The 18,809-nt window shown below is 48.4% G+C and overlaps 1 protein-coding gene across 2 annotated transcripts in view; it reads left to right on the plus strand.

The window, feature by feature from the left end:
• SPATA6 (spermatogenesis associated 6) overlaps positions 1–18,809 on the plus strand; it is a 71,413-nt gene that overhangs the window by 32,668 nt on the left and 19,936 nt on the right. For both annotated transcript variants that reach the window (XM_033916868.1, XM_033916869.1), the window contains one exon: positions 4,126–4,310. In XM_033916868.1, coding sequence (XP_033772759.1) covers positions 4,126–4,310 — 185 coding nt within the window. The remainder of the gene's footprint in view (positions 1–4,125; positions 4,311–18,809) is intronic.

An 18,809-nucleotide genomic window follows, 5' to 3' on the forward strand; every position in this document is an offset into this window, starting at 1 on the left:
ATGAAACGGGTTAACCCCTTATAAAGCCAAGAATTGTTCTTAGGAGGACCTCTAGTGGCACGAGGAAAATAAATCAGCGGAGCGGTGTTTCCAAAGCTTTGCCGCTTCTTGCAGAGAACACTGCCCATTGTGGTCTCTGTCTGGGAAGAGCTGCAGAGGGACGTGCGTAATGATCCCCTGATGAGAGCAGTATTGGACCTGTACGGCAAAAGAGTTCATGGAACAAGAAAATGAGCAATAAAGTGCCACATCTAGGAACAGAGACAAGGAAGCATAGGGCGTGATGGATGATAAGAACGATTAGGCCTATTCGGCGTCCAATTTAATTCCTGCTGGATTGTCGTAGGCTCACAATTGCATTTAGCATTTATTTATCGCATTTGTAAATCACGAAGACGGTTTGATCTTTTTCTCTTCCCGTTTGTTCTTCGGAGTGTAGGGATTGTCCTATCACCCTTGGAAGATTGTTCCATATGTTCCTTACCCTTTTTGTGAAGACTGTTTTCTGCTAATAGAAACTGTAACAGCATAAGCATAGTAACATAGTAGATGACGGCAGATAAAGACCCGAATGGTCCATCCAGTCTGCCCAACCTGATTCAGTTTAAATTTTTTTTTTTTTTTATTCTTAAGCTGTTTCTGGGCAAGAATCTAAAGCTCTGTCTGATACTGTTCTTAGGTTCCAACGGCTGAAGTCTCCGTCAAAGCTCACTCCAGCCCATCTACACCCTCCCAGCCATTGAAACCCTCCCCAACCCATCCTCCCCCAAACGGCCATATACAGACACAGACCGTGCAAGTCTGCCCAGTACTGGCCTTAGTTCAATATTTAATCTTATTTTCTGATTCTAGATCCTCTGTGTTCATCCCACGCTTCTTTGAACTCCGTCACCGTTTTCCTCTCCACCACCTCTCTCGGGAGCGCATTCCAGGCATCCACCACCCTCTCCGTAAAGTAGAATTTCCTAACATTGCTCTTGAATCTACTACTCCTCAACCTCATATAATGTCCTCTGGTTTTTACCATTTTCTTTTCTCTGGAAAAGATTTTGTTCTACTTTAATACCTTTCAAGTATTTGAACGTCTGAATCATATCTCCCCTGTCCCGGCAGGCCTGGAGCCTTGATAAACACAGTCGCAGAGATGCCATGGGTGAATCACTCCAAAGAGTGAGATTTACCACACCAACGAGTAAGACTGAAGGCCAAAGAGTGAGAATTTCCAGATGGTATAGCCAGGATTAAATGATAGTGACTTTTCTTTGGAGCCTCTGAAAGAGTACAGACAAAATGGGGAGCAATGTAGGCAAATATTTTGAGCTGAAAATTGTCACCCCTCCCCCCCCCCCACAGATCAAGGATGTAAATGTTTATCATGTATTAACATCTGATATCCCACTTTTTATAGAGGACTGTCCAGGGTCCTAGACAGACTTTCCAAAACCCGACAGTTTGTCCAGGTTTTGAAAAGGCCCGATGTGTTCCGGCCGCATCTGGATAGCATCTGAGCACGTGCAGATGACACCACACACATGTGTGCACAACCCAGGCCATCCAGACACAACCAGAGCTTGTCGGGGAAGAAGAGAGGAGGTTTGTGGGGGCGGGGCTAGAGACTAAACTGGGAGGGGCTGGGACAGAATGGGGTGTAGCTGAAGGCGGAACTGGACGGAATGGGGTGGAGCCAGAGATGAAGCAGGGTGGGGCCATGTGTCCAGAATTTTGTGACCTGAAAAATGGGAACTCTACCCATTGTTTGCTGGGGAATGCGCCACTGCTTTGGAATCATCAGCATCAGAAGCGGACCAGGATGGCCATAACAGGATGATCAGCCCATTGAGAGATGGCCAATCCAATGATAGGTCAATTCACTCCTAAGTGAGGGCGTTACATTTGCTCTTGGCGTACTGGGGGAAGGGGGGACAGGAAAGAGGCTATTGGCTTATACGGATGGCATGTACGTGCATCACGGACTAAATTCTATGCATTGCGCCTACACATTGGTGCTGGAAAAAGCGCTATTCTATGAACCATACTTAATATTAGGTGTGGTTTATGGAGGAGCGCTTACACCCTGGAACCATGACTAAATTTGGATGAGACACAGCAAGTAGGGAAGAACAATAGATCACATAAATTTGGAAAACCTTACGTGTGGGTTCTTTGAGGAAGCCTGGTCTGGCGAAACGCGTCAGACCCTGGAAGATTCAGATTCACTAAGATGAGTACATAGCAACCTTTTGCATTGTTTTTAATAATTAGAGTTTTCACCAATTCAAATTTTGAAGTGCTATGATTGAACATTGAAGACGCTACTTTCGGGGGATTCACCCCGTTGTGATCTTCTTTTATCATCTGAATGGTTCTGAGAACTATAGTCTACACCAATGGTTCCCAACCCTGTCCTGGAGGACCTAAAGGCCAATCGGTTTTTCAGGCTAGCCCTAATGAATATGCATGAAACAGATTTGCATGCCTGTCACTTCCATTATATGCAAATCTCTCTCATACATATTCATTAGGGCTAGCCTGAAAACCCGATTGGCCTGGAGGTCCTCCAGGACAGGGTTGGGAACCACTGGTCTACACTACATGTAGTTAGTTATATTGAAGAATAGAGCGGATGATTTCATAATCGGTAAACTTGAGCATGGCCATTTGCACCAACAAAAACGTGAGGCAAACGTCTGTGCATAGATTTAGGCAAGGATGGCCTTCTTCTATAATTCCACGCATAACTAATGTCCCTGCTCCCCTATGACCCGCCCATTTCTGCACCCCCCCCTTTTTTTTTGACTTGTATGTAAAATTTAGGTGTGGATTCAATGCCTAAATTAAATGCACGTAGCTTGTAGTTGTTTCTAATTAGTACCAATAATTGCTTGATAAAATGGCACGTTTTAGCTTGTTCAATTAAATTGTATGCATATGTTTTACGCTTTTTCTAGAACTAGGGTATGTGTTTGTACATTGGCTTAGTAAGGGGCAGGGGAGGCAGTGCGCCCCAGGCGTCATCTTGGTAAGGGCATTGGCACCCCTCCTCCTTTTCACCCCCTCCCCCGGCTGCTTCCCCGCCCCTCCCTGCCACAATGCGCATACACTCCCTTCCCTACCCCGTACTTCTTTTAAGTTCCCCGGCGCGAGCAACGTTGCCAACCTGTTGCCCGCGTCGGTGTCGGCTCTCCCTCTGACATCACTTCCAGGGCCCGTAACTAGGAAGTGATATCAGAGGGAATGCTGACGCCAACACGGGCGGCGAGTGGACGACTTTGCTCGCACCGGGGATGTTAAAAGAGGTACGGGGTAGGGAAGGGAGTGTAAGCGCATTATGGCAGGGAGGGGCGGGAAAGGAGCGGGGGATGGAGAAGAGGGTGGGGGAGGGGGCGACACCATCCCGGGCGCCTCTCACCCTCACTACGCCGCTGTGTTTGTATACGCTCATTACTCCCTTCTGTACGCTCCCTCCCACACTGCTGCACGTCACCCACTCCTCCCTAGTCACTCATCCACTATCCTCCCTCTAGCAGCAATCATTCCTCTCTCTCTCCCCCCTTCCCTGTACTTTCTCTCCACTTTCTCCTCCCCCCCCCTCCCTCCTTCCTTATGGTTACTCACACCTGGCAGTGCAGACAGAAGCCAGGAGCTTGAGGTGAGCTGAGGGAGTGGGCAGCGTGTGGCAGAGGCCGGAGGACTGCACGTGAACAGCCATCAGCGCCGCCATGTCGTTGGCTGGCAGCCCAAGGGACCCCCACGGTTTCAGCTGCCTGTGTGCTTAGTTCTGGCTTTCTTTGCCTGCCTGGGAGACACCCAGTATCCCAGGCACCCGGTTGAAAAACTCACCATTGCTTTCTGCGTGCCTGAGAACGCCAGCGAATGGAATCTCATAATATAACACTGATTTAAGGGAAACACAAAGCATGTTTCTTCCTCTAGTTAAAAGGTGTTCTCGGAGCCTATATAGTTAGTCATTCAGTAATCACATGTTTGGAAATTTTATTTTTTTGCTGCTTCAGCTCCTTGTACAGCCTGCGTAGGGGCCTGAAAACACTAAGAAAGAAATTCTGCCTATCCCTGGCTTTTTTTTTTTTTTTTTTCACAAGTATTCCTACTTCTGTTTGTTTACAGATTATAACAGAAGCTCCTACGAGTGACCTTCACGGCTCTTCTGATAGCTTTGCTGAACACCTGATCTCCAAGCCAGCTGGCAGGCAGTTTCATTCTGCTGGGCTCTTAATGACCCGTCCCGAGTCCTCATCTGTGCCGAAGCGCTCCCAAAGCCCTGTTCTAAATCGATCCTCTCTGAGGGAAAGGTAACGCTGGCTCATTTGCATTTCCCCGTAACATTTTGGATCACTTTCATCCAGGGAGGATAATTTCATGTCAGGCTGCCTAAGATAGGCGGCAGAAATGGGCAAAACATTACACTGATTGCATAAGACAGATTAGACCCACGTTTGCCTTTCTGGAAGTTCTGCACAGGAAGTACACACACACTTAACACCTGCTTATAGGCATGAAGAAATTCACCGTTTTATTTTGTGTGAATTTGGGCGTATTTTATTTATTTTTTAGGTAACTCTATGCATAAGAGTTGCTCTGTCCAAAACTTTCACTTTGCTAAGCCCCCATACTATAAGTGTATCTGCTGTACGCTGTCTTGGGCGAATGTCTTCATAAAGACAGTTAATAAATCCCAATCATAAGAACATAAGAATAGCCATACTGGGTCAGACCAATGGTCCATCAAGCCCAGTAGCCCGTTCTCAAGGTGGCCAATCCAGGTCCCTAGTACCTGGCCAAAACCCAAGGAGTAGCAACATTCCAGCATCTCAAAGAATAGCAAGATTCCGGAACCCCAATGAGAGCAACATTCCAGAGCGGAGATTGTGATGTCATAATGCCTCAGAGCCAACCTCAGCAGTGATGTCACAATGGCTTAATTGTCCTATACTTGGCTCACATAAGAACTTAAGAATAGCCATACTGGGTCAGTAGCCCATTCTCATGGTGGCCAGTCCAGGTCACTAGTACCTGGCCAAAACCCAAGGAGTAGCAACATTCCAGCATCTCAAAGAATAGCAAGATTCCGGAACCCCAATGAGAGCAACATTCCAGAGCTGAGATTGTGATGTCATAATGCCTCAGAGCCAACCTCAGCAGTGATGTCACAATGGCTTAATTGTCCTATACTTGGCTCACATAAGAACTTAAGAATAGCCATACTGAGTCAGTAGCCCATTCTCATGGTGGCCAGTCCAGGTCACTAGTACCTGGCCAAAACCCAAGGAGTAGCAACATTCCAGCATCTCAAAGAATAGCAAGATTCCGGAACCCCAATGAGAGCAACATTCCAGAGCTGAGATTGTGATGTCATAATGCCTCATTCCACAATGCCTCAGAGCCAACCTCATCAGTGATGTCACAATGTCTTAATTGTTGTATACTTGACTCATGTAAGAACATAAGAATTGCCTTACTGGGTCAGACCAATTGTCCATCAAGCCCAGTAACCCGTTCTCATGGTAGCCAATCTAGGTCCCTAATACTTGGCCAAAACCCAAGAAGTAGCAACATTCTATTCAGAATCCTAAAGAGTACCGTATTTTCACACAAATAACACGCACCCGTATAAAACGCGCACACGTGTATAGCGCGCAGAAATCACGATGATAAGCACAAAAACTTTGGTATAACGCGCTCACGATTATACCGCGCATGCTGCCCGACTCTCCGTTCACCCCCCTGACTTCCGTGCACTGCCCCGCCTCTCCGTGCGCTGTCCCGACTCTCCGTTCACCCCCCCCTGACTTCCGTGCACTGCCCCGCCTCTCCGTGCGCTGTCCCGACTCTCCGTTCACCCCCCTGACTTCCGTGCACTGCCCCGCCTCTCCGTGCGCTGTCCCGACTCTCCGTTCACCCCCCCCCTGACTTCCGTGCACTGCCCTGAATTTCCGTGCGCTGTCCCGACTCTCCGTTCACCCCCCTTGACTTCCGTGCACTGCCCCGCCTCTCCGTGCGCTGTCCCGACTCTCCGTTCACCCCCCCCTGACTTCCGTGCACTGCCCCGCCTCTCCGTGCGCTGTCCCGACTCTCCGTTCACCCCCCCCTGACTTCCGTGCACTGTCCCCCCTTGATGGTCTGTCCCCATCCTGAAAGCCTGATGCCCCCCCCCCGACGTCCGATACATCCCTCCCCCCGAAGGACCGCCGACTCCCCAACAATATCGGGCCAGGAGGGAGCCCAAATCCTCCTGGCCACGGCGACCCCCTAACCCCACCCCGCACTACATTACGGGCAGGAGGGATCCCAGGCCCTCCTGCCCTCGACGCAAACCCCCCTCCCCCCAACGACCGCCCCCCCAAGAACCTCCGACCGCCCCCCCAGCCGACCCGCGACCCCCCCTGGCGACCCCCACGACCCCCCCACCCCCCTTCCCCGTACCTTTGGTAGTTGGGCCAGAAGGGAGCCCAAACCCTCCTGGCCACGGCGACCCCCTAACCCCACCCCGCACTACATTACGGGCAGGAGGGATCCCAGGCCCTCCTGCCCTCGACGCAAACCCCCCCCCCCCCCAACGACCGCCCCCCCCAAGAACCTCCGACCGCCCCCCCAGCCGACCCGCGACCCCCCTAGCGACCCCCACGACCCCCCCACCCCCCTTCCCCGTACCTTTGGTAGTTGGCCGGACAGACGGGAGCCAAACCCGCCTGTCCGGCAGGCAGCCAACGAAGGAATGAGGCCGGATTGGCCCATCCGTCCTAAAGCTCCGCCTACTGGTGGGGCCTAAGGCGCGTGGGCCAATCAGAATAGGCCCTGGAGCCTTAGGTCCCACCTGGGGGCGCGGCCTGAGGCACATGGTCGGGTTGGGCCCATGTGCCTCAGGCCGCGCTCCCAGGTGGGACCTAAGGCTCCAGGGCCTATTCTGATTGGCCCACGCGCCTTAGGCCCCACCAGTAGGCGGAGCTTTAGGACGGATGGGCCAATCCGGCCTCATTCCTTCGTTGGCTGCCTGCCGGACAGGCGGGTTTGGCTCCCGTCTGTCCGGCCAACTTCCAAAGGTACGGGGAAGGGGGGTGGGGGGGTCGTGGGGGTCGGCCAGGGGGGTCGCGGGTCGGCTGGGGGGGCGGTCGGAGGTTCTTGGGGGGGGGACGGTCGTTGGGGGAGAGGGGGGTTTGCGTCGAGGGCAGGAGGGCCTGGGATCCCTCCTGCCCGTAATGTAGTGCGGGGTGGGGTTAGGGGGTCGCCGTGGCCAGGAGGGTTTGGGCTCCCTTCTGGCCCGATATTGTCGGGAAGTCGGCGGTCCTTCGGGGTGGGGGTGCGAGTGGTCCTGCCGGGGGGGGGGATGTATCGGACGTCGGGGAGTCGGCCGGGCAAGAGGGCTTGGGCTCCCTCTTGCTCCGATCGTGGATGCGGGTGCGGGTGGGAGCGCGTGCGAGTGGTCGTTCGGGGTGGGGGTGCGAGTGGTCCTGCTGGGGGGGTGAATCGGGCGTCGGGCGGGGTGGGAACTATGTTTGAAAACTTTCGTATACCGCGCTCACGCATATAACGCGCGAGGGGTATGCGCGGTAGGTAAAAACGCGTATAACGCGCGCGTTATATGCGTGAAAATACGGTAACAAGATTCCGGAATTCCCAGAGTAGCAACATTCCATGCTACCGATCAGTGCAGGCAGTGGCTTCCCCATGTCTTTCTCAATAACAGACTATGGACTTTTCCTCCAGGAACTTGTCCAAACCTTTCTTAAAATCATATATAAAGTATGCCTTTTATAAAAAGAGGTTTCTGTACATGGGAAAGCTGACACAAACATAGACAGCGAGTTGGCCGATGTTGCTTGTACTGGAGAAGTTAAAATAGGTACGGGGTAGGGAAAGGGTGCATGTATGTGCAGCAGGGGAGGGGGTGGGAAAGGAGCGGGAGTGGGTGGGTGGGGATGGAGAAGAGGGCAGGGGATGGGCGTCTCACACCCTCGCTAAGGCACTGTGTTTGTATGCGCTCATTACGCTCTCCTGTACGCTCTCTCACACACTGCTGTACTTGGTCCCCTGTACTTCACCCACTCCTCCCTATTCACTCGGCCACTATCCTCCCTCTAGCAGCGATCATTCCTCTCTCTCCCCGTCCCTATACTTTCTCTCCACTCCCCCCTCCCCCCCTTATGGTTACTGACACCTAGCAGAGCAGACAGAAGCCAGGAGCTTGAGGTGATGTATTAGTCTGTGACACAGAGGCTGAAGAACTGCTGGTGAACAGCCATCAGCTCCGCCATGCCGTCGGCTGGCAGCCTGATGGACCCCGCGGTTTCAGCTGCCTGTGTGCTTAGTTCTGGCTCTCTGCACATGTGGAGGATAATTTTGTAACCCGTTGCCTGGTTTAAGGCAGCAAGAATACACCTAGTTTATAATGAAAAGTGGTGTTGACGTTTCATTAGAAAACACTAGTGTAAGTGGCTGAAAACACACCTGAATAGATGTGATCCCTTATGCAGTCAAACCTTGGTTTGCGAGCATAATTCGATCCAGAAGCATGCTCGTAATCCAAAGCACTCGTATATCAAAGCAAATTTCCCCATAGGAAATAATGGAAACTCAGACGATTCGTTCCTCAACCCAAAAACTTTAATGCAAAATACTATATGTACTCGTATTGCAAGACTTTGCTCGTTTAGAACAGTCACTCCACTCCTGCAGTGTCGGAGAGAGAAGAACCATCGGCTCAGTTGCTTTGGTTTTTTTAATTATTTATGAGATTTGAAAAATATTACCAGCAATTACACTTGTTACATGAAAAGCGAAATGAAAATAATAACACAAGCAACATTAAAACTTTTTAAAAAACAAAACATCAATTTTTCTTCTTAGACCCCAATTCATAATAGTGGGGGGGGGGGGGGGGGGGGCAGAAAATTATTGGAACCTAAATACACCAAATAAATCTAATTTTAAAGAACAGCTTTAATGGCCAACTCCTCTACTTACTTTCTTCCATTATCCCCTGGAGATCTTTTTTAAGTCCAGGAATGCTCTCAACTGGTCCGGAACATAAATCTAACAAGGCAATTTCTTCCATTCATTTTTTCATATACACACAATATAATCATATTAATACATAATGGTAATCACAACATAAAAAACCCACAAAGCACACTGTAAGCAGAGAAAATGTTAATTATCATTTATATTTGGGGGGGGTTTGCAATTATGTCAAGGCAGATGACTTTAAAATATGCAATGTCACCTCAGTAACAACTATAGAAAAATAGACACGTGTAGTGCAAAATATAGACAGCACATATAAATTCTCAAAATTGACATATTTTGATCACTAAATTGAAAATAAAATCATTTTTCCTACCTTTGTTGTCTGGTGATTTCATGAGTCTCTCGTTACACTTCCTTCTGAATATGCATCCAATATTTTTTTTTTTTTTTCTGCCTCCTGCATGCTTCCTCTCCTCCAGACCTCATTCCCTTCCCCAACCAACATCTCTCTGTCCCTTCATGAGTCCAACATTTTTTCCTCTCTCCTCCACCCTTATTGGTAACATGTCCCCCTCTCTCTCTCACTGTCCATCTGTCTTCCTCTCATTCTTTCCCTTGCTGCAAAGAGAGTAGGGAAAGAGAGAGAGATCCAGGGTATATCTCTCCCACCCCCTCTACTGTCATATCCAACATTTCTCCCTCTCTCATCCCCCGGATCATGTGCAGCATTTTTCACCCCTGCCCCATGCCCATTTCTCCTTCTATCACCCCTATCCAGAACCATGCCACATCTCTCTCTCCATCACTATGTCCAACATTCCTCCCCCTTGCATTCCCATCAATTTGTCCCTCTGTTCTCTCTCCACCACCATAATCCAATATTTCTCCCTCTCATCCTACTCTTCCCCGTGCATCTCTACCTCACTCCTCTTTTTTCCTTTCCCCATGTGCACCATCTCTTTCCCTCTCACTCACACATTCATACCCAACAATTCTCCATTTCTATTCCCTCCCTCCCATGTCTTTAGTGCCTCCTTCCTCCCTCCAATCTGTGTTCCATGTTCATACCTCCTTCCTTCCTTCTGTGTCCTGAGTTCATGCCCCCTTCCCTGTCTTCCAGCCTTTGTCCCAAAATTGTGTCCCTCCCATGTCCCAATGTACTCCTTCTTCCCCCCATTCTCCATTTCTCCCAGATCATGTCCCCTCTCTCTGTTATTTGCTTGCTCCAGGGCCATACTCGCTTCCTTCAGGGCTGTCTAGCTGGGCTGCTCCTTCTGCCTTCAGCAGAGACGTGCAGACAGGGCTCTTACACGCTGCATGTGGCTGACTCACAAGCTTTCCCTCTGAAGTCAGCTCTGACTTCGGAGAGAAGGCTTCCAGGTCAGCCACGTGTAACATGAAAGAGCCGTTGACAAGTCCCTTCAACAAGTGTCGCTAAAGGCAGCAAGGAACAGCCCACCTGGAAGGAGGTAATTGGGATCCCCCGCTGACCCAGAAGACTTCCCTCTGACGTCAGTTCTGATCTCAGAGGGAAGCCTTCTGGGTCGGCTTTGGTGGAGAGGGCGGGCAGGAAGGAGGGCATGGGATCCCCGGTGGCGGCAGCGACTTCGGCAGAGAGGGGTGGGCGGGCAGGCAATAAGGAGGACATGGGATCCTCAGTGGCAGTGGCCATTAAAAAGGAAGGGGGCGGAAGACCCTTACAGTGCAGTGTACCCCCAACAAGCGGATCACATACCTCTAAGGATGCGGTAGAGGAAAGGCCCTGTCGGGGCTGGTCGCGAACAGCCTGTTTACAGCGCTGTCACTGCTGCTTTGGGTAAGGAATTGGGGGTTGGCGGGTCAGGACTGCTTTGGGGCACAGAGGGAGGGAGGAGGGGTGGGAGGGAGGAGGGGTTGGTAGTTCAGGACCACTGCTGCCGCCTCAGGTAAGTAATGGGGGTCCAGGAGGCCAGACCCACATGGAGGGAGGGAGGGCAGACCTGTGGGGGCAGTGGACCAGGTGTGTGTGAAGGGTCCATCAGGGTGAAGGGCTGGGGAGGAGCGGCCTGCCCAAAGATTCAGTGCAGTGGCCAGGGAGGAGGTAGGTGGGGAAAGGGGGTGGGGTTTGAATTGGTGCAAGCTCTGGTGTTGGTGTGCGGTTGGGTGAAGAGGGTTAAAGTAATGGGGAGGGGGATAGTTGAAGTACTGTGGGGAGGGGCAGCGGAGAGACAAGAGAGAAATTGGTCCTGGGGTGGGGTTCAAGAGAAAGGGTAAAAAAGGAAGAGAAGCTGGGTGGGGGTAGAATATAGGGACAGGAAGAATGGCCTTGGAGGCAATGGAAGGAAGGATAGATAGGAATGGAGCTGGGACTGAAAGGGTGATAAATGCAGTGGAAGATCGATGAGGGCCAAAAGGGTACAAAGGACTAAGGAAATGGTGATGGATTGTGCCGGGAGCCAATAGAAGAAAGAAAGAAAGACAGACGGGGGCAAGGAGAGAGACAGAAAGAAAAGAGACAGGGAGAGAGACAGAAAGAAAGAAAGACAGAAAGAAAGAAAGATAGACGGGGGCAAGGAGAGAGACAGAAAGAAAAGGGGCAGGGAGAGAGACAGAAAGAAAGAAAGACAGAAAGAAAGAAATTCTACACATCTATTCTAACACCCGTTAATGTAACGGGCTTAAACACTAGTCTAGTATAAACTTTTACTCTTAAATTCTATAAAAAGCGCCAACAATTATACTCACAATTTAATTGTATAACAAGCTATTATTAGTGCTAATTAAAATCAATTATGAATTATGAGTATAAATTTAGGTGCAGGATCCACGCCTAAATTTTTACATACAAGTCAAAAAAGTGGGACCGGAAATGGGCGGGTCAAGGGCAGATCAGGGGTGTTCCTTTAAGTTACACATATAATTGTAGAATAGAGACATCATGACTACATTTCCCACCACATTTTCTTTGGCGCAAATGGCCGCACCTGCATTTAGGGCTCCTTTTACTAAGCTGTGATAGCATTGAGCTGGCGTTAGTTCTAGCTGCGTAGCGCGGATTTAGCGTGCGGGGCAATTCAGTGCATGCTCAAAACGCTATCGCAGCTTAGTAAAAGGACCCTTAGTCCCAGTTCCCAGGTGTAAATGTTGTTCTGTAAATCAGGGGTAGGTCCCCAACCCCTGGTCCACAGCCAACTAGTGGGCTGCGGCCATCTGACAGCCGGGCCGCGAGAAATCCCCTTGCGCAACATCTTCCCATCCCTCCTTCCCATCCCGCACAGCAGAACCCTTCCGACCCTCCCACCGCGAGGCCGACATACCTCCGTTTCAAACAGCGGCGGCGGCAGCACTGAACAGGCTGTTTCTCGGCCTTCCCCGCCGGGGACCTTCCCTCCGCCGCCTTGTCACTGATGATATCAGTGACGCGGCAGTGTGCACACACCAAAAAAATAAGACAATAAGAAATGTATAAAACTGCCCTACGGACCCACCCCGAACCCCCCTCCCCCCCTTTACCAGTCCCTGGAAAAATTTGCTTCTATAAAAGCGGTCCTTGGTGTCAAAAAGGTTGGGGGCCACTGCTGTAAATCATGCCTAACTTTAATTGCGGCTTATAGAATTGCTTTTTTCTGCACCAAACTTTTGGGGCGCCATATGTAGAATTTAGCCTTTAGGGTTCTCTTAGGCTCCTGCAGCTGGTGTCGTGTTCTAGCAGGGTGCCAGTTTGGGCAGGAGGTAAATGCAGCCTTCTTTCATTCCTTCCCAAACCAGCCCCTTTCCATTCCTTGTTCATGGGTCAAAGCAGGCATAAATCCTGACATTGAGGTTTCGGGGCATAAACATTTATTCGCCTTCTGAAATGGGGAATAAACCTGCAACTTCTGGGCACACCGTTGTCCACTCCCTTGCTATTTCCACGCACTTGGGTTTGAGATGTACCCATCTCACCTTTGTAAGATAGGAACCTACATGTTTATGATTGTTGCAGTTTTCTGGGTCTTATCTCATCTGAATAAGTGGCACCGGCATTTCAGCCACCGTGCTATGGCTTTCTTTAGGGTCTGCAGTTTGTCTTTGGGTCCTCAAACTTGATTGGCTGTGGTCTGAGGCGATTTCAGCAGGAAATTTAGGCAGGAAAGCTCATTGGTCACAAGGACCTACTATATATATAAAGACAAAACGTCGGTTACACTTATTCAGACGCAGCAAGACCCAGACAACTGCAACGATATCCTGAATCACAGGCGTCAGAGCGGGGGGGGAGATCACAGGGGCCATGGCCTCCCCCCAAATTGGAGGTCAGAGTCAGTTACGGCTCTAGTCCCCCACCCACCTCCTCCCAGCTGCTGTCATTTTTAAATCTGCGGGCAGTCACCATGCAGCATCGCGGCAGAATGGAGATTTCCGGGGCAGGCCTGCTCGTTGACGCTTCATGGCGGCGGCTGGAAGATTTAAAAATTACAGCGACCGGGGAAGGTAGGCGGAGGAGATGGTAGCTGGAGAGAGAGGTGGTGTCACAGGATCTTTCTGGGGCTAGAGTGGCGCCTTTGCTCCCGCTCCTCCCAAATGAAGAAGTGGTCCGCTATCTATATCCTGAATATTAAGGGGATTCTGTCCCATCCATTTACAGCAACCATTCATACATAAGGAGTCTGCTTCTGTTTTCTGATTTACAATATTTTAGGGGTAACAAAACATTTTTAAAAAGGAAAACAAAAAATGACAGCATGTTTAGAGGTGCTGAAGATGTGTCTTGCCCTTACAAGTTGAAAATTCATCGTTTATAATCAGTTACTGTTTTGGATAAAATGGATCATGAATTTCACATGAGCTGGTCTTAGATTCTCGCATAATAATGGCCAGTTCAGCTTTGGATAATACAGATATCAGCGTACCAAAGATGTCCCAAGTTTTGCTTCTTGGTGTATCAAATATTTTTTAAAGAAACTATGCAAACCCAGAAAACTCAGACTTATTGAAAGACCGACATTTTTTAAAATGCAACATTAATTATCTCGATGACGTCAACGAGGAAGTGAAGAAGAGCTCTTGGCTTGACCCTCTGTCCATCGTTTATGGATGATGAGCTTGTGTATTGGAACATGTGTTTACATCCTGTGGCACTGATATGCTGAACTTCCACAGTACATCATCTTCTGCTTTTATTGATTTCTTCCCTTTGATAGTTTGTCCTTGTATATGGTTGAGGTTTTTCTCTATTCGGTGGCTCAGCATGGCATCTGTGTCTGCGGCACTGATAAATACTCCATGGGAGCCACATCGTTAATATTATGTCTGGCCTAGTGCTACTATGAAGGTTTACTGTGGTGGCTGCAGAGCTAAAAACCTTTTCCATCTATTATTATTCAAGGTCCAAATTTGTCACCCGGCTGCTCTGAAGAAGAAATGAGCTGGCATTTGAAATGTTCAGATAGTGCCGGGTGCATTTTTCAGTTGCCAGCATGGCAGAAAATCTAGGAATTATCCGGGGAAATAAATGGGAGTTCAATAAATGCAAAAGGGGTTTGAACTGGATTTCTTTATGTTTGAATTTGCTCCTAGAAGCCTGCAAAACTGGCTTCCAATTCTTCCCAGTTTTACTTGATCTGTTTCAGATTTTTCCCTGATCTATGGAGAAAAAAAATCTGAATTTTCTGCCTGGTTTCAGTTCAGCCTCAGATTGTTTGCACAAAGATAATACAGGAGAGGTTTTTTTTGTAATAGTGAATTCTTATTTTTCAGGGCCAGTCAATCAGAAATGTTGTTATATGAGATCAGAGTGATTTTCCGTGTGATAATTTTCTGAAATGTTGTTCAAAAAAAGCAGAAAAGAGTCAGGATCAATTTCACACACTGCCATTATATTGTGTGGCAAATCTGGTAATAGTAAATTTAATTTTACATGGCTTTTTATTGTTAACATATGTATGATGTTTTATTTTATGGGTGTTGCAATGTAATCTACTTAGATTTGGTAGATAATGGCTTCATTTATTAAATAATCGTAATAAAGTACTACTTTTAGAAACCAATCAGTCAGAGTGTAGTGTTTATTGCAGAGGTAAACAGCTGGTTTCCTCAGTACTCGGAGAGCCCCCCAGGAAAGAGACTTAGGAGTACTGGTCTACAAGTCAAAGAAGCCGTCCGCGCAATGTGTGGTGGCAGCGAAAAGGGCGAACAGAATGCTAGAAATGAGTAAGAAGGGGATCACAAACAGATTGGAGAAGGTTATCATGCCGCTCTACCGGGCCATGGTGCGCCCCCACCTGGAATACTGCGTCCAGCACTGGTCACCATACATGAAGAAGGACACAGTACTACTCGAAAGGGTCCAGAGAAGAGTGACTAAAATGTTTAAGGGGCTGGAGGAGTTGCCGTACAGTGAGAGATTAGAGAAACTGGGCCTCTTCTCCCTTGAAAAGAGGAGACTGAGAGGGGACATGATCAAAACATTCAAGATATTGAAGGGAATTGACTTAGTAGAGAAAGAGAGATTGTTCACCCTCTCCAAGGTGAAGAGAACGAGAAAGCACTCGCTAAAGTTAAAAGGGGATAGATTCCGTACAAACGTAAGGAACTTCTTCTTCACCCAGAGAGTGGTAGAAATCTGGAACGCTCTTCCGGAGGCTGTTATAGGGGGAAACACTCTTCAGGGATTCAAGACAAAGTTGGATAAGTTCCTGCTGAACCAGAACGTACGCAGATAAGGCTAGTCTCAGTTAGGGCTGCCGCGGGAGTGGACTTCTGGGCATGATGGACCACTGGTCTGACCCAGCAGCGGCAATTCTTATGTTCTTATGTTTCTAAGGCTCACAGCGGAAAGCTCCCATTCTTTGTTCAAAGGGTTATTATCATTCCCCCCTCCTTCTGCTAAGCTGCGGTAAAGGTTTCTACCATGACCCAAAGTGCTAAGTTCTCCAATGCTGCTCCGAAGTAGAGAATGACACGGTGACAGAATTCATCACTGTACCCATCCCTGTGGATAACCGTGAGAAACAATCCCCGTGTCATTCTTTAAGGAGAGAGGGAAGAATCAGAGTATGAATGGGCACAACCATTGACCCTCAAGCTTTGCATCAAATAATGCTAATATAGAAGGACTGAGGCTGGGATAGACACTAAAGAATGACAGTTTCTGGTATCCAGAGCAGATAATGCCTCATTCCACCAATACCTAAAAGCCAACCTCATCATTGATGTCACAATGGGTTCATTTTCCTATACTTGGCTCACGTAAGAATCAGAGTCTGAATGGGCCCAGCCACTGACCCTCAAGCCATGCATTGAAGAAACATAGAAACATGATGGCAGATAAAGGCCAAATAGCCCATCTAGTCTGCCCATAAAGAATGCTGGTGTAGAAGGACTGAGGTTAAGATAGACACTAAAGAATGACAGTCTCTAGTATGCAGAGCAGATATTGTGATGTCATAATGCCTCATTCCACCAGTAAGAGCCAGCCTCATCAGCAATGTCACAATGGCTTGATTGTCTTAGACCTGGCTCACGTAAGAATCAGAGTCTGAATGGGCCCAGCCACTGACCCTCAAGCCTTGCATTGAAGAATGCTGGTGTAGAAGGACTGAGGTTGAGACAGACACTAAAGAATGATATGAGATGGCTTCCCATGTCATTCTCTACTCTGAAGCTCATAGAATTCCTAAGAGTGTTGGAGTAGGCACTCCAGGCCGTGGTAGACACCTCTACTGTGGCTTAGTGAAAGAGGGCCTTTGTTGGTGAGAGCTGTTTTAAATATGATATGCCATTATTTAGTCTGAGCTGCCCAGTTTTCCTCTTTGTAGTATGGTTTTGATGCTTAAAAGCGTATTGTTGATCATGACACAGAACTGGCCCGTAGTTCCAACAGTTCAGAGCTGTTGCATAGATCCCAGAAATGATCTCTAGGCATGTGATAGGCTTTAAGTTTAAATTGGAAAGGAAGGAAGAGAGGACATTTCAATTTTGCAGAATTGGTTGAGAGGAAGGGCTTGTATTGACGGTAGATTAAACCAAAAAGGCTACAGGGTGGTGCTGGGTAGGCAAGTTGAGATACGCCATTTTATCCCACCATTGGTGACAGTCATGCCAGATTTCTGTACTGTGAAAACATGTTGATGTTTCATTGCAACAAAAATGGATGATGGTAATAGCTGTAGGGATTGTAACTTGCTTTTAGTAAGTATGAGAATCTGCCATCCACCTGGAACTGCAGATAGCATGGATAATAAATCTTTGAAATAAATGAACAAGTAAATAAATAAATCTTGGGCATCTGAGGATAGCCTATGCCAGAGAGCGTAGCCGAGCAAGAAGGAGGAGCACAGAGAGAGCGCTCGAGGAGCGCAGAGAGAGGGGAGACATGATCGAGACGTTCAAATATCTCACGGGCCGCATCGAGGCAGAGGAAGATGTCTTCTTTTTCAAGGGTCCCTCGGCAACAAGAGGGCATCCGTGGAAAATCAGGGGCGGGAAACTGCGAGGTGACACCAGGAAGTTCTTTTTTAATGAAAGGGTAGTTGATCGCTGGAATAGTCTTCCACTTCAGGTGATTGAGGCCAGCTGCGTGCCTGATTTTAAGGCCAAATGGGATCGATACGTAGGTAAAGGTAGGGGAGGGTCATTAGGGTGGGCAGACTGGATGGGCCGTGGCCCTTATCTGCCGTCTATTTCTATGTTTCTATGTTTCTTTAGAAACACACCAGCAGGAAATGTTCAGCATTTGAGGTAAATCAACTGAAAGCAGGTCTTCGGTGTATTTGAGCAAGACATAGACGTAGGACTGAACAGAGAGCAATTTGTGTGCAAGAAAGTAGGCTTTTATCAATTTTACTGGTCACTTTAGCGCTCACTTGCCTGTAATTCACCCTTCATCGCTTATTGCCTTGATCTGTTTTCAGGCACCCAAAGAATCCTAGAGCCAGTGCCCCCTCCCCTCCTCCGAGTGGGACATGGTTTAATCAGTTCTGAGTATGCAATCTGAATTATTTTTCTGATTTGTCTTTATATAAGTAGTTAAACTTCCCTCCACCTCAGGAAGGGCGATGGTGGGAGGGAGAGGGAAGAGGCAGAAATCATTTTGGAAGGGGGAAAAGCAGTTTTGTTCTACTAATCCTACTTGACAGAGCATCTCGGCATTGAATTATGAGACACTCGCTGATTGATGTGACTTTTTCCAGGTCACTGAGCAATAATTCCAAAGTGTTTCTATAATCTATTGGAATCAATACACCCTTTAGCGTGATGGGGCTGTAGAATGTTTTCCAGGGCTGAGGAGAATTGAAAGCACGACAGTGGATGCAGCGGTGGAAATTTGCTTTGCTCATCGGGGGCCAAAACAGCCCTTCAAGGAAACGGGTTTTCCCGTAACGTTTACAATGAAACTGTGACACCATAATGCAGAGAAAGGAAAATGGTAAAACCAGAGGACATAATTTGAGGTTGAGGGGTGGTAGATTCAGGGGCAATGTTAGGAAATTCTACTTTACGGAGAGGGTGGTGGATGCCTGGAATGCGCTCCCGAGAGAGGTGGTGGAGAGTAAAACTGTGACTAAGTTCAAAGAAGCGTGGGATGAACACAGAAGATTTAGAATCAGAAAATAATATTAAAGATTGAACTAGGCCAGTTACTGGGCAGACTTGTACGGTCTGTGTCTGTGTATGGCCGTTTGGAGGAGGATGGGCAGGGGAGGGCTTCAATGGCTGGGAGGGTGTAGATGGGCTGGAGTAAGTCTTAACAGAGATTTCGGCAGTTGGAACCCAAGCACAGTACCGGGTAAAGCTTTGGATTCTCGCCCAGAAATAGCTAAGAAGAAAAAAAAAAAAATTTTTAAATTGAATCAGGTTGGGCAGAC

The sequence above is a fragment of the Geotrypetes seraphini genome, chromosome 12 (assembly GCF_902459505.1).
Source record: "Geotrypetes seraphini chromosome 12, aGeoSer1.1, whole genome shotgun sequence".
In the NCBI taxonomy this organism is placed as follows: domain Eukaryota; kingdom Metazoa; phylum Chordata; class Amphibia; order Gymnophiona; family Dermophiidae; genus Geotrypetes; species Geotrypetes seraphini.